The sequence below is a fragment of the Phyllobates terribilis genome, unplaced genomic scaffold (assembly GCF_046119375.1).
Source record: "Phyllobates terribilis strain yellow unplaced genomic scaffold, ASM4611937v1 Scaffold_1__5_contigs__length_1240528914, whole genome shotgun sequence".
In the NCBI taxonomy this organism is placed as follows: Eukaryota; Metazoa; Chordata; class Amphibia; order Anura; family Dendrobatidae; genus Phyllobates; species Phyllobates terribilis.
Window position 1 is genome coordinate 370,913,636 of NW_027362761.1, and position 24,496 is coordinate 370,938,131.

General features: G+C 42.9%; 1 protein-coding gene across 2 annotated transcripts in view; it reads left to right on the top strand.

The window, feature by feature from the left end:
• WSCD2 (WSC domain containing 2) overlaps nt 1-24,496 on the top strand; it is a 627,547-nt gene that overhangs the window by 444,765 nt on the left and 158,286 nt on the right. For both annotated transcript variants that reach the window (XM_073676363.1, XM_073676364.1), the window contains exon 4: nt 16,032-16,146. In XM_073676363.1, the coding sequence (XP_073532464.1) occupies nt 16,032-16,146 (115 nt within the window). The remainder of the gene's footprint in view (nt 1-16,031; nt 16,147-24,496) is intronic.

Below are 24,496 nucleotides of genomic sequence, written 5' to 3' on the forward strand. Positions count from 1 at the left end.
TTGCTTTCTCCCCTGCCCAGGAGATGTGGTATGATCAGACTATGTTCCTTCACGGTCAGACACAGCCATTACACAGTACACAGCAGGGGCATGTTTATAAGATTATCTCTGCACAGGAACATTTTATTTAAATACATTAAATTGTGGAACTTATTATTATTCCAAGATCTATTGATTAAAATTAACTTTTTTTTCATGGAAAAACCCCCTTAAGTTACTTAGCCTTGTTCCCATGTTGAAGGTATGGTTTATGGCTGCCATTCATCCATGAAGACTACTTCTGGCAAGACTTCTTTGAACAGTAGATGAGTGTATTGATTTAATTTGGATTTCTATTTTTGTTCTTTCTCTTTGCATTTTGTTAATTGATAAAAATAAACTATTAACACTTCTATTTTTGAAAGCATTTTTACTTTGCATCATTTTTCCACATGTGACTAAAACGGCAAAAAGGAAAAGTATAGAAATTATGGAAATCACAGAATTGATAGACGTGTTAATGATATACAAATGATGAAAAAATGAAAGTAAAATATTCCAAACATCTCCACTAATTCAGTATTGTGTGTAAGTGCCACACGCAGAAAATCTTACAATTACACGGATTGGCATGCTATCAATGATGTTGTTAATGGCTGTCTGAGGAATGTTTTGCCACAGAGAATGCACATGGGCATGCAAATCATCAATGATGTCCCAGATGTGCATGTTGGGAGACAAGTCTGGAGATGCTGCAGGCCATGGTAGCACATTTAGGCCATGCAGGCTGCTCACGAGTACCATGAGCTCTGGCGTTGTCATGTTGAAAAATGGATCCTGCGACACTTTGCAGAAATATTTGTACCACTAGTTCCACCGTCAAATCAATGTAATGTTGATCTGTTAAAGTACTTGTAATGGAGATTAGAGGGGTCCAGCATTATGACACTTCACACCATAATCTTGCGAGTAAGACCAGTGTGATGTTCCCTCATGAAGGTCTCTTCATGGTGTTGCCCTTGTTGTTTCAAGGCCAATTCTTCAGTTATCATTGCATCCAAGACAAAAGCAAAAACTCTGCACTGAACAGGACAGACCTCAATTCCAGCCTCCAATGCCGTATTGTTATGCACCAAGGTAACCTTTGAGAACCGTAGTGTGAGGTCAGTGGAACACTTGTAGCTGGACATCTGGCTCATAGCCTAATATCATGCAAATGTCTTCTGGTTTGTATATTTACTGTTTGAATCCTTAAACTTGGTATGTTATATCAAATTTCACTTGCAGTACAGAATGTATCAATCTTGGAACTGGTGGTACATCTATTTTTCCAAAGTGTCCTAGAAACTGTTTTTCAATGCGACAACGCAAGCCCACATGTCGCTTGTGCTACTCGTGCTGTGACCAAGACATGCTACTATGGCATGCAGGATCTCCAAACTACCCTCAAGCACATCTGAGACATCACTTTGACAGAGTTTTGAGAAGAATCAAACATAAAGCAGTCAGGAACCCATTATTGTCCAGCGCTGTCATATTCCAGAACTGCAACCTCTCCAGAGTATCCAGAAGTACAAGGTGTTCAGTGCTCAGTGACATAGCTAACGTAGGGAAGGCTGAAACCCGACCACCAATGAACAAGAAACAAAAATTTAAATGTCAATACTGGGCCAATAAATATTTGAAGATAGATTTTTCAAAGATTTCATGGATTGATATAAAATCAGAGTGACTCTTGATGGACCAGATCGACGGGCAATGGCTGGATCTCCACTTCGATTCAGATGCAAGCAAAGTGGAGATGGATTACTGCTATTGGCTGGTATTATTAAAGATGAGGGCTCTTTTAAAGATTGTGAGCCCTCTTAAACTGGAGTAAAATAGTACACCTCTCTGAACATTGTCTGGAAGGCTGTGGTTCGTGCTCGCGAAAATGTTAATTATCAACAGATTAAAAAAACTGACGGACTCCATGGATGGAAGGCTTATGTTATTGAAAAGAAGGGTGGCTATATTGGTCATTGATATATTTTGGAAATTTATTTTTTATATTTTGAGTTGTTTGGTTATTATTCTCACTTTAAAACCTGAAAACAAACTATTGAGATTTACTTTTTTCAAGTTTTTGCTTTTCATTTAGTTGCATAATAATTCTGCACACTAATAGTTGCCTAATAATTAAACACACATGTATATTCTCTTAGGAAAGACAAAACCTCACTTTCACTTTCTTAAATACTGTTTTCAGGTTTATTACCCTTATGGATTGACCAACAGCACTGTAGTTGTTTAATCGTTAAATGAATCATCAACAATACAAATACCAGAATAATTTTAGATATATACGCACATATATATATATATATGTATATATATATATATATATATATATATATATATATATATATATATATATATATATATACAGTACAGACCAAAAATTTGGACACACGTTCTCATTTAAAGATTTTTCTGTATTTTCATGACTATGAAAATTGTACATTCACACTGAAGGCATCAAAACTATGAATTAACACATGTGGAATTATATACTTAACAAAAAAGTGTGAAACAACTGAAAATATGTCTTATATTCTAGGTTCTTCAAAGTAGCCACCTTTTGCTTTGATGACTGCTTTGCACACTCTTGGCATTCTCTTGATGAGCTTCAAGAGGAAGTCACGGGAAATGGTCTTCCAACAATCTTGAAGGAGTTCCCAGAGATGCTTAGCACTTGTTGGCCCTTTTGCCTTCACTCTGCGGTCCAGCTCACCCCAACCATTTCAATTGGGTTCAGGTCTGGTGACTGTGGAGGCCAGGTCATCTGGCGTAGCACCCCATCACTCTCCTTCTTGGTCAAATAGACCTTACACAGCCTGGAGGTGTGTTTGAGGTCATTGTCCTGTTGAAAAATAAATGATGTTCCAGCTAAACGCAAACCGGATGGAATAGCATGCCGCTGCAAGATGCTGTGGTAGCCATGCTGGTTCAGTATGCCTTCAATTTTGAATAAATCCCCAACAGTGTCACCAGCAAAGCACCCCCACACCTTCACACCTCCTCCTCCATGCTTCACGGTGGAAACCAGGCATGTAGAGTCCATCCGTTCACCTTTTCTGCGTTGCACAAAGACACGGTAGTTGGAACCAAAGATCTCAAATTTGGACTCATCAGAGCTTTCCACTGGTCTAATGTCCATTCCTTGTGTTCTTTAGCCCAAGCAAGTCTCTTCTGCTTTTTGCCTGTCCTTAGCAGTGGTTTCCTAGCGGCTATTTTATCATGAAGGCCTGCTGCACAAAGTCTCCTCTTAACAGTTGTTGAAGAGATGTGTCTGCTGCTAGAACTATGTGTGGCATTGACCTGGTCTCTAATCTGAGCTGCTGTTAACCTGCGATTTCTGAGGCTGATGACTCTGATAAACTTATCCTCAGAAGCAGAAGTGACTCTTAGTCTTCCTTTCCTGGGGTGGTCCCCATGTGAGCCAGTTTCTTTGTAGCGCTTGATGGTTTTTGCAACTGCACTTGGGGACACTTTCAAAGTTTTCCCAATTTTTCACACTGACTGACCTTCATTTCTTAAAGTAATGATGGCCACTCGTTTTTCTTTACTTAGCTGCTTTTTTCTTGCCACAATACAAATTCTAACAGTCTATTCAGTAGGACTATCAGCTGTGTATCCACCAGACTTCTGCACAACACAACTGATGGTCCCAACCCCATTTATAAGGCAAGAAATCCCACTTATTAAACCTGACAGGGCACACCTGTGAAGTGAAAACCATATCCGGTGACTACCTGTTGTAGCTGTTATGTTCTGCTACCAGAGCTAAGGAAAGAGAGGAGATCTGTCCCTACGATAGAACTCAGCTTTATCCCTACGATGTAACAGGGAACCTGATCCTGCGATCAGACCTGCTAAAGTCCTAAGCTAGTGACGCGCCCCCTGGGCCAGTGTTGTTGGGGATACCCGGAGCCGGATCAGATGGGGGTTGTAGTCTCCGAGTGGCTGTGACCCGGTCCGTGCCCAGGGTGTCAAGCTCAGTGTGTGGCAGTCCTTATGATGTTACTAGATGTTCTTTTGTATTGACTACGCCACCCGTTGATTTGCGGTCAAAAGGCCGCCGCTGCAGCAGGGTCCGCTGAGGCTGTTGGTATATGTGCAGCTCAGGTAGTATAACCCCCAACGGGAGGGGTATAGCCTCAGGGGGTCAGTTGCAGAGGATGGGGGTTGTGGTGGTGCAGCGGGGATGGAAATGAGACTCAGAGTCGGGCTGTGCAGTTCAGGGTTTGTTTACTTACTGCAGTTGTTCTGGTCACTCCGGCCTTAAGTGACCACCCGAGCCGCGCTGCGTCCACCAGGTTCTGGACTCGGCCAACCCCCAGGTGATTCTGGAGCGTGGTCCTGAGCTCCCTTTCTGTCCTGTCCTCTTCTCTGGCCTTCCCCACCAGGGATCCACCTATGTCCGGCTCCCTCGGGCCTCTTGGTGGTAAACCCTTGTTTCTGGGTTCCCTGACCCTATTCCTGGTCTGCCTTCCGGGTGGATTTAGTGGGTGATCGTGGCAGATCGGTCCTGCCCACGACCTCCGGTTCCTGGCTAAGGTGTGCTGTAGCCTCTGCCAGCTTGGGATCCGGTACCCTGTTGCCAACTCTTCACCCTCTGGTCTAATTTGGGCTCTTGGAGTTCCTTCTTTCTCCCCCTCTGGGTCTTTCCTTCTCCTCTCTCTCTCTCGGCCTTGGAGCTGCTCTTCTCCTCTGCTCTCTTCCTCTACAAAGACTGACAGACTGACCCTGTTCTAAGATGGTTCCCACCTTATATACTCCCTCTATGTGTGAGCTCAGGTGACCAGCACCCAATGAGCTCCTAACTTTACCCAGACTGCTCCCCCTATCTGCCCCTACACTACTGGGATGTTCCACCCCCCTCCCACTCCAGCCAGGAACAGACACTGTTGTACCTGCACATTTCTCTAGTGGGAGTACCATCGGTCTGTTCCTCGGAAATGGGATGTGTGTAGTGCATGCAGCTAACTGAGCTCAGTTCCACACTCCATCCTTACCCGGGAGTGGAATATCACACCTCTGGCTTGAGGTGCAATATCCCTGTAGCAGCCGAATCCTCAGGGTGCTACACTAGTCTGTACGGAGACCTATAGATGTGGGGAAGGAATCCCTACAAGTACTAAGGACTGGGAGGAAAATGGGACACCTCCTAACAGAAATAGTAGCAGACAGACGAACAAACAAAATATATAGAACATAGAGGTCCGTAGACCAAGCAAACTAACAGAGTTAGATACAGAGCACAGGCTAGCTAGAAAGTAGTTAAACAATGAAGTCCAGCAAAGCCAGAAGGGCGGAGCAGGATTAAATAGGCCAACAAGGTCATGTGACCAGCAAAGGAAAAAACCTAAGAACAAGGTTCTAACAGTACCCCCCCTTCTAAGAGGATCCTCTGGATCCCCTAGGACCAGGCTTATCAGGAAATCTCCTGTGAAACGCTCTGATAAGTCTGGACGCGGAAACATCATCCGACCTCACCCAAGAGTTATCCTCGGGTCCGAAACCTTTCCAGGCCACAAGATACTGCAAACTACCTCTATACTGTCTAGAGTTAAGGATGCGAGAAATTTCATATTCCCCGTCCTCCACCACCGGAGGAACAGAGGCAGAGGCGTCACAATCCGATACAACAGCTTTTTTCAACAAAGAGACATGAAATACCGGATTAATTCTCCAGGAGGTAGGAACCTCCAACCTAACAGCAGATTGGTTGACAACCTGAAGCACCTTAAAGGGCTCTACAAACTTGGGACCCAATTTCTTAGAAGGAATCCTCAACCGCAGATTCCTAGAGGACAACCAGACCATGTCACCAACAGCGAACAAAACCTCCTGTCGTTTCCTATCAAAGTATGTATCACATCCAGCTGGATGAATGTCTCAAGTGGGGTACCACAGGGCTCCGTCCTGGGACCTGTATTGTTCAACATCTTTATCAATGATTTAGATGAAGGAATTGAGGGTAAACTGATTAAATTTGCTGATGACACAAAGCTAGGAGGGATAGCTAATACTAGAGAAGAGAGAGAGAGGATTCAAAAAGACCTAAATAAACTGGAGCAGTGGGCAGCAACCAACAGAATGGTTTTTAACCGGGAAAAATGCAAAGTACTACATCTGGGCAATAAAAATGAAAAAAGCATATACAGAATGGGAGGAATAGAGCTAAGCAACAGTACATGTGAAAAAGACTTAGGTATACTAATAGATCATAGACTGAACATGAGTCAACAGTGTGATGCAGCAGCAAAAAAGGCAAATACAATTCTGGGATGTATTAACAGAAGCATACAGTCTAGATCACGTGAAGTCATTATCGGTCTTTACTCCTCTTTGGTCAGACCTCATCTGGAATACTGTGTACAGTTTTGGGCACCACATTTTAAAAAAGACATCGACAAACTGGAGCAAGTTCAGAGAAGAGCGACCAGAATGGTGACTGGTCTGCAAACCATGTCCTATGAGGAACGGTTGCAGGATTTGGGAATGTTTAGCTTGCAAAAAAGAAGACTGAGAGGAGACTTAATAGCTGTCTACAAATATGTCAAGGGCTGTCACATTGTAGAAGGATCATCTTTATTCTCATTTGCACAAGGAAAGACTAGAAGCAATGGGATGAAACTAAATGGGAGGAGACACAGATTAGATATTAGAAAAAACTTTTTGATAGTTAGGGTGATTAATGAGTGGAACAGGCTGCCACGAGAGGTGGTGAGTTCCCCTTCAATGGACGTCTTCAAACAGAGGCTGGACAGACATCTGTCTGAGATGATCTAGTGAATCCTGCTTTGAGCAGGGGGTTGGACCAGATGACCCAGGAGGTCCCTTCCAACTCTACCATTCTATGATTCTATGATTCTATGATTCTATGAAAGTAGTCTTTAGATTTTCTGTTGGCCTCCTCAAGATTACCACGCACATCCGACCAAACTCTCTCCAAATCACCGGAAAAATTCTCCTCCTCAGGCACGGCAGATCCCAACTTGGAGAACCACCCAAACGACGGATGTCTCCCAGAACAACAAAAAAAAGGCGAACAACCAGCAGAAGAAGATGTATGATTGTTCAGAGCAAATTCAGCAAGTGGCAGAAACTCAGACCACCCCTCTTGATTGTCTGCCACAAAACAACGCAAGAACTGCTCAACATCCTGGTTTTTCCTTTCTGTCTGGCCATTAGATTCAGGATGATATCCGGACGAGAACGACAAATGAACTCCCAACCTGTCACAAAAGGCACGCCAAAAACGAGCCACGAACTGAGGACCCCTATCAGAAACAATGTCAGTAGGAACGCCATGAAGTCTGACAATTTCCTTGACAAAGGCCTTAGCGAGAGTTTTAGCGCAGGGCAGTTTGACGAAGGGGACCAAGTGACACATCTTGCTAAAACGGTCCACGACCACCCAGATGACAGTAAAACCCTCAGAGGGGGGAAGGTCAGTTATAAAGTCCATAGCCAAATGTGTCCAAGGAGCACTGGGAACCTCCAAAGGACAAAGCAACCCCGCAGCAGGAGTATGTGAGGACTTAGATCCAGCACATATAGTACATTGACACACCCACTTAATGACTTCCTTCTGCCATCCAGGCCACCAAAAACTGCGACCCACCAGTCTCTTGGTCTCAGAGGTTCCGGGATGACCTGCCAACCGAGATTCGTGACACTCAACAAACAAATCTCTCCTAAAGGTCCCAGGCACAAACAACCTCACATGAGGAGTGTTAGATGGGGCATTCTCCTGTGCTTTAAGAATCTCATCTTCCAAAACGGAGTCCAAAGCAGCTATCACAACACCTTCTTGTAAAATGTTCTCCTCTTTCTCAGCACCGACTATGGGAGAAAAACTGCGAGACAAGGCATCCGCCTTAACATTCTTAGTACCAGGGATGTAAGTAACGGAGAAATTAAACAGTGCCCACCTAGCCTGACGGGCATTCAGGCGCTTGGCAGCATCAAGATATATCAGATTTTTATGATCCGTAAGAACCTGAACGGGAAATTCCGCACCTTCCAAGAAGTGGCGCCAGTGTTCAAATGCGAGTTTAATAGCCAATAATTCCCGATTACCAATATCGTAATTCAGTTCAGTCTCCGAAAAATTTTTTGAAAAAAAGGCACAGGGATGTAATCCATCCCCGTTATCCTGAGACAATACTGCGCCAACCCCCACAGAGGAAGCATCAACCTCAACCAAAAACGGCTTAGTCACATCAGGCTGCATAAGGATGGGAGCAGAGGTGAACCTCTCCTTGAGATACACAAAAGCTTCAATGGCCTCAGAAGACCACTGAACCGCATCAGCACCTTTCCTGGTGAGATCGGTCAGAGGTTTGACAATACTAGAAAAAATTTTTATGAATTTTCTGTAATAATTGGCGAAACCCAAAAACCTCTGTATCGATTTCAAACCAATAGGCCTAGGCCATTCCTGTACAGCTTGAACTTTAACCGGGTCCATCTCAAAACCTTCGCTGGAGATAATGTAGCCCAAAAAACTAATTCTCTGTACAGCGAACTCACATTTCTCCAGCTTAGCAAAAAGCGAATTGTCCATTAATAACTGTAATACCTCACGTACGCTCCGCCAATGAGACTCCAGATCCGGCGAATAAATCAAAATGTCATCCAAATACACAACCACATTTTTGCCGATCAAAGGTCTAAGGATGTCATTAATAAGATTCTGAAAAAATGCAGGAGCATTAGTAAGACCAAAAGGCATAACCAGATTCTCAAAATGACCCACAGGAGTGTTAAAAGCAGTCTTCCATTCGTCACCCTCCTTCATGCGCAACAGATTGTATGCCTCCTTAAGGTCAATTTTAGAGAACCACTTGGCCCCCATTAACTGGTTAAACAGATCAGGAATCAATGGCAGTGGGTAAGGATTGCGTACAGTAATTTTGTTAATCTCACGAAAATCCAGACAAGGACGTAAACCGCCGTCCTTTTTTTTTACAAAAAAAAATCCAACCGCCACAGGAGACTTAGAGGGCCTAATGTGACCGGCGGCCAAACTTGTCTGTATGTATTCCTTCAAAGCCTTTCTCTCAGGAATAGTAAGGTTAAATAAACGACTTTTAGAAAGAGTCGCTCCAGGGACAAATTCAATAGAACAATCATAGTCTCTATGGGGAGGCAAAACCTGCGATTCCTTCTCAGAAAAAACTCTCCAAAAATCCTGAATAGGAACAGGCAATTCTCCCCTATCCAAAGCTGCAATACGCCCGTTACAACACTTGTCATAACATTTATGGCTCCAGGATTTAATTTCACTGGTAGACCAATCCAGTACAGTATTGTGAAATTTTAACCAGGGCAATCCCAATATTACTGGTGAAGGCAAGTTATTCAACACTACCAAATCCAATTTCTCATGGTGAACACCATTAATAGTGAGAGGAAATTCACAGACCTTGAGAGTAATATTCTTCAAAGGGGAACCATCCACAGAAACCACAGCAATGGGGGATGATAAAGGTTCGGGTTTCAATTTGAGTCTTTCCAAGAATCCCCCATCAATAACATTCAGAGTAGACCCACAATCAACAAACACCCGAAATTCCATTAATTTTTCCTGAGCAATCGTGGAAGCAGCTAAAAATACACCCTTGGAATTTAAACAGGCAATACGGGCATGACTGACCATTTTTTTTTCTTTCTTGATACGAAGCTCACAGTCTTTAATCAAATGACCAGATTTTCCGCAAAAGAAACACAAGCCTTCAGAAAATCTGCGATCTTTTTCTTGAGAGCGAGGTGCCATCGCTCCAATCTCCATCGATTCACCACTGTTAGTACACACATTCTCATAACCAGAAACTGACATAGCAGAGGATTTGCTCTCATTAACCCTTGCACGCAGTCTCCTATCCACCCGTATAGCTAATTGCATAGCCTGTTGCAAATCTTCAGGTGAAGGATAAGCAATTAGCAGGTCTTTAACCCTTTCACTAAGCCCAGCAAGAAATAGACTTTTCAGAGCAGAATCGTTCCACCTTGTTTGAGTAGACCATCGACGGAAATGAGTACAATATTTTTTCACATTACCTGATCCCTGTCTCAAACGTCTTAACTCTGTCTCAGCTGATCAGACACGGTCAGGATCATCATATAATAGTCCCAAAGCAGAAAAAAAACTATCTACTGAACTGAAGCATGTATCACTAGGTTGCAAAGAAAAGGCCCACTCCTGAGGCTCTTTGCGCAAAAGTGACATTATAAACCCTATGCGCTGGGAATCATCCCCAGAGGACTTGGGTCTCAAACGAAAATACAATAAGCAAGCATTTTTAAATGAAAAAAATTCTCGGTGTTCACCAAAAAATAAATCCGGCAAACGTACCTTAGGCTCCAAGAAATGTGCTCCAGGACAGTTACTCACGTGCTGACGGAGCTCAGTCACCTCCAAAGAGAGTCCCTGCAGGTGTTTAGCCAAATCCAGAACCGACACCATGATGGAACAGAAAAAATCTTTCCTTAGAGCATTTGCTGGGCTGGACTTACTGTTATGTTCTGCTACCAGAGCTAAGGAAAGAGAGGAGATCTGTCCCTACGATAGAACTCAGCTTTATCCCTACGATGTAACAGGGAACCTGATCCTGCGATCAGACCTGCTAAAGTCCTAAGCTAGTCTGTACGGAGACCTATAGATGTGGGGAAGGAATCCCTACAAGTACTAAGGACTGGGAGGAAAATGGGACACCTCCTAACAGAAATAGTAGCAGACAGACGAACAAACAAAATATATAGAACATAGAGGTCCGTAGACCAAGCAAACTAACAGAGTTAGATACAGAGCACAGGCTAGCTAGAAAGTAGTTAAACAATGAAGTCCAGCAAAGCCAGAAGGGCGGAGCAGGATTAAATAGGCCAACAAGGTCATGTGACCAGCAAAGGAAAAAACCTAAGAACAAGGTTCTAATAGTAGCTCATCAAGAGAATGCCAAGAGTGTGCAAAGCAGTCATCAAAGCAAAAGGTGGCTACTTTGAAGAACCTAGAATATAATACATATTTTCAGTTGTTTCACACTTTTTTGTTAAGTATATAATTCCACATGTGTTATTTTATAGTTTTGATGCCTTCAGTGTGAATGTACAATTTTCAAAGTCATGAAAATACAGAAAAATCTTTAAATGAGAAGGTGTGTCCAAACTTTTGGTCTTTACTGTATATATATAATGTGTATATATACAGTATATGAGAAGAAAATGTTTCTACTGCTTTTTTTTCTACCTTTTCATATAGGGAAGTGGAAGTAGCTTATTCTTAGTGTCAGCATAAGTCAGAGTTTGACAAAAATATTGCATTAAGCCATATAAACATAATTAAATGTAAAACTATACTTTGCACTTAATAATTATCTGTAGTCAACAATGTATGACATCACCATGTACTGGGTCTTCTCATTTAAGATGCTTTGCTGGGAATTTACTGCAGATATTTTCCGTTGTTGCTTGTTTTTCCTTCAGTAAGTGAAACTTATTCTTAGTCAGGTTGACTTCAAGAAGCTATTGAGTTTTTTATATACTGTACTATATTTGTACTGCAAGGATGTGCCCTATTAGGTTTGCAGAATTTGACTCCATCTGTGCAGAATCTATAGTGTGTATTTCAGAATGATACTTCTTTTTGTAGTCACTATAGGAGTGGAGATTGTAGCGGCTTCTGTTTGGCTACAGGGCTCATGTGACATAACAAACGTGAGCCCTGGAAGAGCCAGTGCCGACAACCGCTGGAACGGTGCCCACACCGGAGGTGAGTATTAGAGATGAGCATTGTTCGACTCGAAATGTTCGCCAATCTCAAATTCGAGCTGTTTTGGGCGGTGTTCGAGTCGTTCGACGAACGCGAACGATTTGCAAAAAATTTGGCTGTTCGAGGTTATGTTCGATAACTGTTCGTACACCAAAAGCGCAACTGGATTTTTTCACATCATGCAGGGATTGTCTGCCACTCACTGTAATGTCACAGCCATGGTGGTTGTGGCATTACAGTGGTTGCCCAAATCGATGGGAACAGTGCTCACAGTGAAACATGAAAAGCCAGCAATTCAGCAGCGGCATACACCGGTACCCAACAGTTTAGAACAGAAAGAATAGAGCATCACACATTGATTAGATAGATAGAAACATGTCAGTCACATATATAAGAAGTATAGTGACAGTGTTGGTTACTGTACTTGTCATATAGTGTTAAAGGATTTATTAAAAAAAATAATTGGCGTGGGGTTCCCCGAAATTTTAGTCTCTAGCGGAAGTTAAGCAGACAGCTGGGGCAGATGTTTGAAGCCTGGGAAGGGGGTAATACCCACGGAGCTTCCCAGGCTACTAATATCAGCCCCCAGCTTAATACCTTGCCTTTACTAGCTATTAAAATGGGGGACCCCCTAAAAAAATGATGTGGGGTCCCCCCTATTTTAATAGCTAGCAAAGGCTGGGCAGATAGCTGGGGGCTGATATTAATAGCCCAGGAAGGGTGCCATGAATATTGGCCCCCTCCCAGACTAGAAACACCAGCCGTCAGCCGCCCCGGAAATGGCGCATCCGTAGGATGCGCCAATTCTGGCACTTAGCCTCGCTCTTCCCACTGCCCTGTATCGGTGGCAGTGGGGTAATAGGGCTGGGGTTGATGTCAGCTTATAATGCCAGCTGACATCAAGCCCACGTTAGTAATGGAGAGGCGTCTATAAGACACCCCCATTACTAACCCCATAGTCAAAGTTAAAAAAAACCCACAAACACCCAGAATAAAGTCCTTTAATTGAAATAAACACACAATTCTTTATTGTTCTAAATTAAACCATACTTACCATCACGCCCATTCCAGCTGAAGCCAACGATCTCCTGCAATAAAAATAAAATAATAAACCAACATCATCCTTACCTTTCCATGGTTCCCAGGATGGCTCTAGCTCTGCTACATTCACATGACAGGCTGGATCGCAGCCGAAAGCTGCCATCCAGCTTGCCATGCCGCAGACACTGAAAAGCGCAGGCATGCTTGCGCTCCTCAGTGTCTGGCTGTGACGGCATCCAGATGAGCCTAGATCATGTCCAATGAACTCAGCTCACCTCATGCACGTCACTGACAGCATGGGAGAATTTTCCTGCGCATACGGTGAGCGTGAGAGAATTCTCCTGCGCTCACGGCAAGCGCAGGAGAATTTTCCCACGCTGTCAGTGACGTGCATGAGGTGAGCGGAGTTCATTGGACATGAACTCGGCTCATCTAGATGCCGTCACAGCCAGACACTGAGGAACGCAAGCATGCCTGCGCTTCTCAGTGTCTGCGGCAGTGTTTGCGGCTGCGATCCAGCCTGTCATGTGAATGTAGCAGAGCTGGAACCATGGAAAGGTAAGGATGATGTTGGTTTATTATTTTACTTTTATTGCAGAAGACATTGGCTTCAGCTGGAATGGGCGTGATGGTAAGTATGGTTTAATTTAGAACATTAAAAAATTGTGTGTTTATTTCAATTAAAGGACTTTTTCTGGGGGGCTGGAATCCTCAGCGCATGGAGGCCCAAGCTTTCTGGGCCCCCCCCCCCCCGCTGCAAATTGCAGTCCGCAGCCACCCCAGAAAATGGCGTGTTCATAGAAGCGCCATCTTCTGGCGCTGTACCTAACTCATCCAGGGCCCTGGTGCGGTGGCTCACTGGGTAATAAAGGGGTTAGGGCCAGCTTGGTATTATCAGCTGGCCCTAAGCCCAAAATTCATGGGGTCACGCCAATACTAGACATGACCGCCATGAATTTCTAGTAAAGTATTTAAAAAAAACACAGCATCCTATGGATGCGCCATTTCTGGGGTGGCTGATGGCTGGTGTTTCTAGCCTGGGAGGGGGCCAATATTCCTGGCACCCTTCCTGGGCTATTAATATCAGCCCCCAGCTGTCTGCCTAGCCTTTGCTAGCTATTAAAATAGGGGGGGCCCCACGTCATTTTTTGGGGGGGTCCCCAATTTTAATAGCTAGTAAAGGCTAGGTATTCAGCTGGGGGCTGATATTAGTAGCCTGGGAAGCTCTGTGGGTGTTACCCCCTTCCCAGGCTTCAAACATCTGCCCCAGCCGTCTGCTTAACCTCCGCTAGAGACTAAAATTTCGGAGAACCCCGCGCCAATTTTTTTTTAAATAAATCCTTTATTTTACCACTAAATGACAAGCACAGTAATCAACACTATCACTGTACTTCTTATATATGTGACTGACATGTTTCTATCTAATTGATGTGTGATGCTCTATTCTTTCTGTTCTAAATTGTCAGTTACCGCTGCTGAATTGCCGGCCGGCTTTTTTAAAGAGAGTGTCTTCTAAGCAGTTTGTCAGCTTTTGGACATCTTTGAAGGTGTTTTTCTATTTGTTTTTATTTGCCTGCCATTGGTTTTAGCGGTGTTCGACGGTGTTCGACAGTGTTCTAAGGTGTTAGGCGAACAGTTCCACGAACATCCCGGTGTTTGACGAACCGAACCGAACCCTAACACTACGGGGGTGGCTCAACACTAGTGAGTATAGCTGTTAGCATTTTATAAGAGGTGAACATGGTGATTGAGAAGGGAGTTGGTGATACAGTGGGCAACCAGTTTAAAGGGAATCTTGAAACCACTTTAGTCACCTTGAACATAATGGATAGCAGTGTAGGTCGTGAAAATACAAGTTAAACGATAATGTGAATGTATCTGCAAATGAGGCTGAAAGTGCATTGGATGTGATCCTGAATCTTCTTCTCTTTAAAAGTAGTAAATGGCAGACCTATTACAAGCGATTTTAATGCGTTTTCGCAGCGAAAATACGCCGCAAAAACACATTAAAATTGCTTTGTGTGCATATAGCCTAAAGTTGATGACAGATTCTATTAATGAAAGTCTTGCATAGACACCTCTTGCATATTTAAAATTTCCAATTTCCAAATATAAATTCAACAATTGGAATCAACTACAGACCCTCTAATGCTTTAATTTGTCATTAAATAGTGAGCTAATAAGTCAAATTGAACCATGAATTAGCTGAAAGGGAATCTGCCACCAGGTTTTTGCCACCTGAGAAGAGCATAATTTAGAGACAGAGACCCTGATTCCAGTGATGTGTCACTTACTGGGCTGCGAAGTGTAGTTTTTATAAAATCACAGTTTTTTTCAGCATGGATTATCATTAGAGAACTAGTAAACCTCCTGCCATGTAGTCAAGTATATTCATGCGATCTGTATAACCACGCCCCGACCTCTGAGTGGCAGTTTTCTGTGTACACTGTGCATAGGCAGACAGCTGCCAATTAGTGATGTGGACAGTTGTTATAGAGAATTCTGCATTCAAAGAACTGGTAGATCTGCATCAGATAAAACTGTAATTTTATCAAAATTATAACAAGAAGCCCAGTAAGTGATACATTACTGGACTCAGGGTCTCAGCGCCTACATTATGCTGCTTTCCGATCAGGTAGCAAAAACCTGCTGACAGATTTCCTTTAATAGGTAATCTCTCAATTACTTTTGAATCTGCAAAATGTAGCAAGATTGTCTCTAATGGTCAAGTAGCTAGAGGAGCGTGTCAACAAAATAACATTTGATGACATGCTATTCTAGTCACCTGACCACTGCAGTCAGTCACAGGCTGCAGCGGTCCTGGTAACTCCTGAACAGAGCGGACATCACTTCTGGATTTGCCACAGATCTGCTGGGGTGCTGAAAGGTGACTATGCCTCTGTTTATTATTTTACAACTATTAATGCCTATAAAGAAAACGTACTGAAGTGTTGGGCTACCTCTTTAAAGCTGTATGTTCAAGTAGCTTATTATATAGTAACAGATTTTCATATCTCTGCTAGAAATTTCAGTCGTAAAGTGGCAGAAATGAATTGAGACCAAAAATATACAAAGCATTTTTCAACACATGCTGAGATCCAAATCCAAGGAAGTATTTCTAAGAATGTTTTGCACGACGAGGTCCTCTTCCAGACTGCCTGTAATATGTTGCGTCTCTGTTGTTTTGCAGCAAAGTATATTGGATGCTATATGGATGACACGCGACAGAGAGCGCTCCGTGGAGTGTCCTTTTTCGACTACAAAAAGATGACAGTGTTCCGTTGCCAGGACAACTGTGCTGAACGGTAGGGTGGTGATTGCTGAATGAATGGAGCTTTATTAGTTTGTGCACATCAACAAATTCTTTTCCCCTGCCAAAACCTTATTTTTTTATTAAATTCCCAATGTTGAACTGTAAGATTTATTCAGCATCTATACTAAATAGTATCCTCCATAAGGCTTAATACAATACTGGAGAACACACTGTATACTGTATCTTAAAGTGTTGAAAAAGAAGTAATAAAAATGTTTCAAAAATAATAGGTACATTTGTGACAGAATACTGGCAAACAGCAGCAGAACTTGGCAGGTTAACAGACAGGGTTCTTTCTTTCCATTAGAACATGAATATATAGCTGTTCCTTGAAAACACTGGTCCATTTTTACAGATAACTCAGCTGTGTCAGGGTCTTGTGGGGAATTTCTTTGGGCAATTTGTAGCTATAGCAAACATAGCAACTGGCCATTCTGACTCCCATATGGCAACATCAGTCATAGATTTAATGAATGCACTTAATTATTGTTGAAATCCAATTACCCTAATTCCCCCCAGTATATACAGTAGTTATTGTCAGGTGTTGTTGTAAGAGATTTGTGGCTTTCAAACATATATTTGCGTGACCGGCATACAAAATGCTAATATTGGAAATTACTATTATAGTATTAATCCATTTTTCAGCTGGGATATCAACTGTATAACCTTGAGTTCCAAAATATCCACAGCAAAACAGCATTCACGAGCGCATTATTTAACCACTACAACAGCCTGTTGTTATCTGTGACATGAAGGCTATTCCAATACTACAGTATTCCATGTCAATGTAAATTCCTTACCAATGCATCCACTATTGTTTCAATAGATGACGAACTGGGCATTACAAGACAGAAAAAACAAAAGATCTAAATAGAACAATTGTTTAAGGCATTGTAAATTATCCCCTTTCTGACGAGTGAACTAATAGTACGTCATGGTGACCTGGGCCGATTGGATCAATGACGTACTATTAGGTCATATGGCGATTTACCCGCACACAAGTGGTGCGGGGCGATTGGGTGTCAGCTGATTGTCACAGCTGACACATGGTGCTATGTGCAGGCACATTAACCCCCTCAATACTGCGATCGAAGTCGATCGCAGCATTGCGCGGGCAAGGGGAGGTGATCGCAATACTTATCTTCTCTCCCGGCCTCCAGCGCTGTCTGCTGCGGCTTCTGGATGTTGCCATGATGACCCGATGTCGTCATGACAACATCCGGGTCACCAGACAGCAGGAAGATATTTTGGTCATGCGCTGACAGCCTGTATAGCACAGGGATGGTGACCCATTCATGTGCTATACAGGTGATCAGAATAAAAAACAGGTGAAAGTCCCATAGTGGGACAAGGTGTAAAAGAAAAAAAAGTGTCAAAGTGAAAAAAAAAAAAAATTGGAAAAATATTAAAAAAATAAAATAGAAAAAGTAATCCACCAAAAATAAAAATATAATGTACCCATCAATAAATATTATTATGAAAAAAACAAACAAACAGTAAAAGTACACATATTTGGTATCTCCACGTCCGGAACGACCTGACCAATAAAACTGTGCCACTAGTTAACCTCTTTAGTGAACACGGTAAAAAAATAAATAAAAAACAAAGCAAAAAACAATGCTTTATCATCATACCGCCAAACAAAAAATGGAATAACACGCGATCAAAAAGACGAATATAAATAAAAATGGTACCGCTGAAAACGTCATCTTGTCCTTCAAAAAACAAGCCACCATAGAGCTTCATGAGCCGAAAAATAAAAAAGTTATAGCTCTCAGAATAAAGCAATGCAAAAAAAAAAATTTTTTTATAAAATAACTTTTATTGTGTAAAAGCGCCAAAATATAAAAAACTATATAAATGTGGTACCGCTGTAAACATACTGACCCAAAGAATAAAGCTACCTTATCAATTTTACCACACGTGGAACAGCATAAAAAAAAACCCCATAAAAACAATTCCGGAATTGCTGTTTTTTGTTTATTCTGCCTCCCAAGAATCGGAATAAAATGGTACCAAAAAAAAGTCAACTCGTCCCACAAAAAACAAGCTGTCACATGACTTTGTTGGCCAAAATATGGAAAAATTATAGCTCTTAAAATATGGCGATGCAAAAACTAGATTTTACAACAAAATGCGTCTTTTAGTGTGCGACAGCTGTCAGTCATAAAAACCCGATATGATTCTGGTATCGCTGTAATCGCACCGAACCGAAGAATAAAGTTGTCTAATCACTTATACCGCACGAGGAACGGCGTAAAAAAAAACAACTCTAGGGTTAGGGTTGTGTTAGGGTTAGGGTTGGGGTTAGGGTTGGGCTATGGTTAGGGTTGGGCTAGGGTTAGGGTCGGGCTGGGGTAAGGGTTGGGGTTGGGGTTAGAGTTGGGCTAGGGTTAGGGTTGGGGTTGTATTAGGGTTGGGGTTAGGGTTGGGCTAGGGTTGGGGTTAGGGTTGGGCTTTTTTTCAAACGTAAAAAAAAAAGATGACGATATGGCGACTAGTGTTGAGCGCAAGTGCTCGCTACTTGAGTTTGCATCGGGTGCTCGGGTATGCACTGAGTATCGCGGGTGCTCGAGTGACATGCACGTGTCTCCGCCCCATATGCTTCGTGGCCAAAAAAACTTCGCGGGGATTGCCTGCCATGCACGAGCGATCCCCGCATGTTTTTTTGGGTGTCTAATAACATGCGAGCGGGGACTCGAACATGTCACTCGAGCACGCGCAATACATGGTGCATACCCGAGTACCCGATGCAAACTCAAGTAGCGAGCACTTGCACTCAAGTCTAATGACAGCTTATTCAATATGATGACCTAATGTTATCAAATTCTGTGTCATACCTCTGGGTTAAAAATGTTCACTATACCCCTTGATAAAATCCTTAAGGGGTGTAGTTTTCAAAATGGGGTCACTTGTAGGGGGTTTCCACTATTTAGGCACATCGGGGCCCTCCAAACCCGACAAGGTGTCCGCTCTCAATTCCAGACAATTTTGCGTTCAAAAAGTCACACAGTGCTCCTTCCCTTCTGAACTCTGCCGTGCGCCCAAACACTGTATTTTCCCCACATATGGGGTATTGGCGTAGTGATGAGAAATTGCAGAACAGTTTTTGGGGTCCATTTTCTCCTCTTACCCTTGTGAAAATAAAAAAATTAGGGCTAAAACATAATTTTTGTGGAAAAAGTTTGATTTTTTTATTTTCACGGCTCCATGTTATAAACTTCTATAAAGCACTTGGGGGTTCAGGGTGCTCACCGCACATCTAAATAAGTTCCCTGAGGGGTCTAGTTTCCAAAATGGTGTCACTTGTGGGGGTTTTCCACTGTTGTGGCACATCAGGGGAACATCCGCTAATTATTCAAGTAAATTTTACATTCAAAAAGTCAAATGGCGCTCTTTCTCTTCCGAGCCCTTCCGTGTGCCCAAACAGTGGTTTTCCCCCACATATGGGGTATCGGCGTGCTCAGGAGGAATTGCACAACAAATTTCATGGTGAAATTTCTCCTGTTACCCTCATGAAAATGCAAAATTGGAGGCTGAAAAAACATTTTTGTTGCAAAAATGTGAAAATTTTACTTTCACAGCTCAATGTTCTAAACTTCTGTGAAGCACCTGGGGGTTCAAGGTGCTCACCACGCATCTAGATAAGTTCCCTAAGGAGTCTAGTTTCCAAAATGGTGTCACTTGTGGGGGCTTTCCACTGTTTAGGCACATCAGGTGCTCTCCAAATGCAACATGGTGTCCGCTAATTATTCAAGCAAATTTTACAATCAAAAAGTCAAATGGTGCTCCTTCCCTTCTGAACTCTGCCGTGTGCCCAAACAGTTTTTTTTCCCCACGTATGGGGTATCTGCGTGCTCAGGGGAAATTGACAACAAATTTTCGAGTCCATTTTTCCTGTTTCCCCTGTGAAAATAAAAGAAATTGGGTCTAAAGTAACATTTTTGTGAAAAAAGTTAAATGTTAATTTTTTTCTTCCACATTCCAAAAATTCCTGTGAAGCACCTGAAGGGTTAATAAAGTTCTTGAATGTGGTTTTGAGCACCTTGAGGGATGCAGTTTTTTATAATGGTTTCACTTTTGGGTATTTTCTGTCATAAAGGCCCCTCAAAGTGACTTCAATTGTGATGCGGTCCCTAAAAAAATGGTTTTGTAAATTTTCTTGGAAAAATGAGAAATCGCTGGTCAACTTAAAAATTTTGGTTCCAAAATTGTGCTGGTGTAGACATGTGGGAATTGTTATTTATTAACACTTTTGTGTGACATTTCTCTCTGATTTAAGGGCATAAAAATTCAAATTTTGAAAATTACAAAATTTTCAAAATTTTTGCCAAATTTCCATTTTTTTTTACAAATAAACGCATGTGATATCGAAGAAATTTTACCACAATCATGAAGTACAATATGTCACAAAAAACAGTCTCAGATTCAGGGGGATCCATTGAAGCGTTCCAGAGTAATTACCTCATAAATAGTGTTGAGCGATACCTTCCGATATCAGGAAATATCGTATCGGATTGGATCGGACCGATACTCAAAAAGTATCGGATATCGCCGATTCCGATACCGGAAACCAATGCAAGTCAATGGGACACTAATATCGGAATGAAAATAAACCCTTTCTTTCCTTGTAGGTTAATTCTACATGAAGTAAAACAACTAAGAATAATGTAGAATGCATTATGCGAAAAGCCGGCAATTCATCAGCGCATACACCTGTACCCGACAATTTACAACAGAAAGAATAGAGCTTCACACATAGATTAGATAGATAGAAACATGTCAGTCACATATATATGAAGTACAGGGACAGTGTTGCTTACTGTACTTGTCATTTAGTGTAAAGGATTTATTTAAAAAAATAATAGTGTTTTCATGCACTGTCTCTTTTAAAAAGCCGGCCGGCAATTCAGCATCTGTACCCGACAATTTATAACAGACAGAATAGAGCTTCACGCATAGATTAGATAGATAGAAACATGTCAGTCACATATATATGAAGTACTGTGACAGTGTTGGTTACTGTACTTGTCATTTAGTGTAAAGGATTTATTTAAAAAAATAATAGTGTTTTCATGCACCGTCTCTTTAAGAAAGCCGGCTGGCAATTCAGCATCTGTACTCGACAATTTAGAATAGAAGGAATAGAGAATCATACATAGATTAGATAGATAGAAACATGTCAGTCACATATATATGAAGTACAGTGATAGTGTTGATTACTGTACTTGTCATTTAGTGTTAAAATAAAGGATTTATTTAAAAAAAATTGGCGTGGGGTTCCCCTTAATTTTAGTTTCTAGCGGAGGTTAAGCAGACAGCTGGGGCAGATGTTTGAAGCCTGGGAAGGGGGTAATACCCACGGAGCTTCCCAGGCTACTAATATCAGCCCCCAGCTGAATACCTAGCCCTTACTAGCTATTAAAATGGGGGACCCCCCCAAAAAAATGACGTGGGGTCCCCCCTATTTTAATAGCTAGCAAAGGCTAGGCAGACAGCTGGGGGCTGATATTAATAGCCCAGGAAGGGAGCCATGAATATTGGCCCCCTCCCAGGCTAGAAACACCAGCCGTCAGCCGCCCCAGAAATGGCGCATCCATAGGATGCGCCAATTCTGGCACTTAGCCTCGCTCTTCCCACTGCCCTGTAGCGGTGGCAGTGGGGTAATAGGGCTGGGGTTGATGTCAGCTTATAATGCCAGCTGACATCAAGCCCAGGTTAGTAATGGAGAGGCGTCTATAAGACACCCCCATTACTAACCCCATAGTGAAAGTTAAAAAAAAAACACAAACACCCAGAATAAAGTCCTTTAATTGAAATAAAAACACAATTCTTTATTGTTCTAAATTAAACCATACTTACCGTCACGCCCATTCCAGCTGAAGCCAACGATCTCCTGCAATAAAAGAAAAATAATAAACCAACATCATCCTTACCTTTCCATGGTTCCCACGACGGCTCCAGCTCTGCTACATTGAGATGACAGGCTGGACCGCAGCAGAATGCTGCCATCCAGCCTGTCATCCCGCAGACACTGAGAAGCGCAGGCATGCTTGCGCTCCTCAGTGTCTCTCTGTGACGGCATCCAGATGAGCCGACAATGAACTCGGCTCACCTCATGCACGTCACTGACAGCGTGGGAGAATTCTCACGCTGAAGCGCTGAGTGCAGGAGAATTTTCCCACGCTGTCAGTGACGTGCATGAGGTGAGCCGAGTTCATTGGACATGACCTCACCTCATGCACGTCACTAACAGCGTGGGAAAATTCTCCTGCACTCAGCGCTTCAGCGTGAGAATTTCCCCACGCTGTCAGTGACGTGCATGAGGTGAGCTCATGTCCAATGAACTCGGCTCACCTCATGCACGTCACTGACAGCGTGGGAGAATTCTCACGCTGAAGCGCTGAGTGCAGGAGAATTTTCCCACGCTTTCAGTGACGTGCATGAGGTGAGCTGAGTTCATTGGACATGAACTCGGCTCATCTTTATGCCGTCACAGAGAGACACTAAGGAGCGCAAGCATGCCTGCGCTTCTCAGTGTCTGCAGGATGACAGGCTGGATGGCAGCGTTCTGCTGCGGTCCAGCCTGTCATCTCGATGTAGCAGAGCTGAAGCTGTCGTGGGATCCATGGGAAGGTAAGGATGAGGTTGGTTTATTATTTTTCTTTTATTGCAGGAGATCATTGGCTTCAGCTGGAATGGGTGTGATGGTGAGTATAGTTTAATTTAGAACAATAAAGAATTGTGTCTTTATTTCAATTAAAGGACTTTATTCTGGGTGTTGTGTTTTTTTTAAATACTTTACTAGAAATTCATGGTGGTCATGTCTAATATTGGCGTGACCCCATGAATTTCGGGCTTAGGGCCAGCTGATAATGCCAAGCTGGCCATAACCCCTTTATTACCCAGTGAGCCACCGCACCAGGGCCCTGGATGAGTTGGGTACAGCGCCAGAAGATGGCGCTTCTATGAACGCGCCATTTTCCGGGGCGGCTGCGGACTGCAATTTGCAGCGGGTGGGGCCCAGAAAGCTTGGGCCTCCCTGCGCTGCAGATTCCAGCCCCCAGCTGCCTAGTTGTACCTGGCTGGACACAAAAATAGGGCGAAGCCCCACGTATTTTTTTTTTTAATTATTTCATGAAATTCATGAAATAATTAAGAAAAAAAGGGCTTCCCTATATTGTTGTGTCCGGCCAGGTACAAATAGGCAGCTGGTGGTTGGGGGCAGCCCGTTACTGCCTGCTGTACCTGGCTAGACACAAATATAGTGCGAAGCTCCACGTCAATTTTTTTTAAATTATTTCATGAAATAATTTTTAAAAAAAAGGGCTTCCCTATATTGTCGTGTCCGGCCAGGTACAAATAGGCAGCTGGTGGTTGGGGGCAGCCCGTTCCTGCCTGCTGTACCTGGCTGGACACAAATATAGGACGAAGCCCCACATCAATTTTTTTTAAATTATTTCATGAATTTTCTGAAATAATTAAAAAAAAATTGACATGGAGCTTCGCCCTATTTTTGTGTCCAGCCAGGTACAACTAGGCAGTTGGGGGCTGGAATCCGCAGCGCAGGGAGACCCAAGCTTTCTGGGCCCCACCCGCTGCAAATTGCAGTCCGCAGCCGCCCCGGAAAATGGCGCGTTCATAGAAGCTGGATGCTGTACCTGGCTGGCATACAAAAATATGGCAAAGCCCACGTCAAAATTTTTGGGAAAAATTAATTAAAAAATAAATAATAATTTAGGGACTGCATCTTTTTTAACTCATCAAATGTCATTTAGTGTTAAAATAAAGGATTTATTTAAAAAAAAATTGGCGTGGGATCCCCCATAATTTTAGTCTCTAGCGGAGGTTAAGCAGACGGCTGGGGAAGATGTTTGAAGCCTGGGAAGGGGGTAATACCCACAGATCTTCCCAGACTACTAACATCAGCCCCCAGCTGAATACCTAGCCTTTACTAGCTATTAAAATGGGGAGCCCCCCCAAAAAATGACGTGGGGTCCCCCCTATTTTAATAGCTAGCAAAGGCTAGGCAGACAGCTGGGGGCTGATATTAATAGCCCAGGAAGGGTGCCATGAATATTGGCCCCCTCCCAGGCTAGAAACACCAGCCGTCAGCCGCCCCAGAAATGGCGCATCCATAGGATGCGCCAATTCTGGCACTTAGCCTCGCTCTTCCACGCTGCCCTGGTGCGGTGGCAGGGGGTAATAGGGCTGGGGTTCATGTCAGCGCCAGCTGCCATGAAGCCCAGGTTAGTAATGATGGGCGTCTATAAGACACCCCCATTACTAACCTACAAAGTGTTAAAAAGAAAAAACACACTACACCCAGAAAAAAATAATTT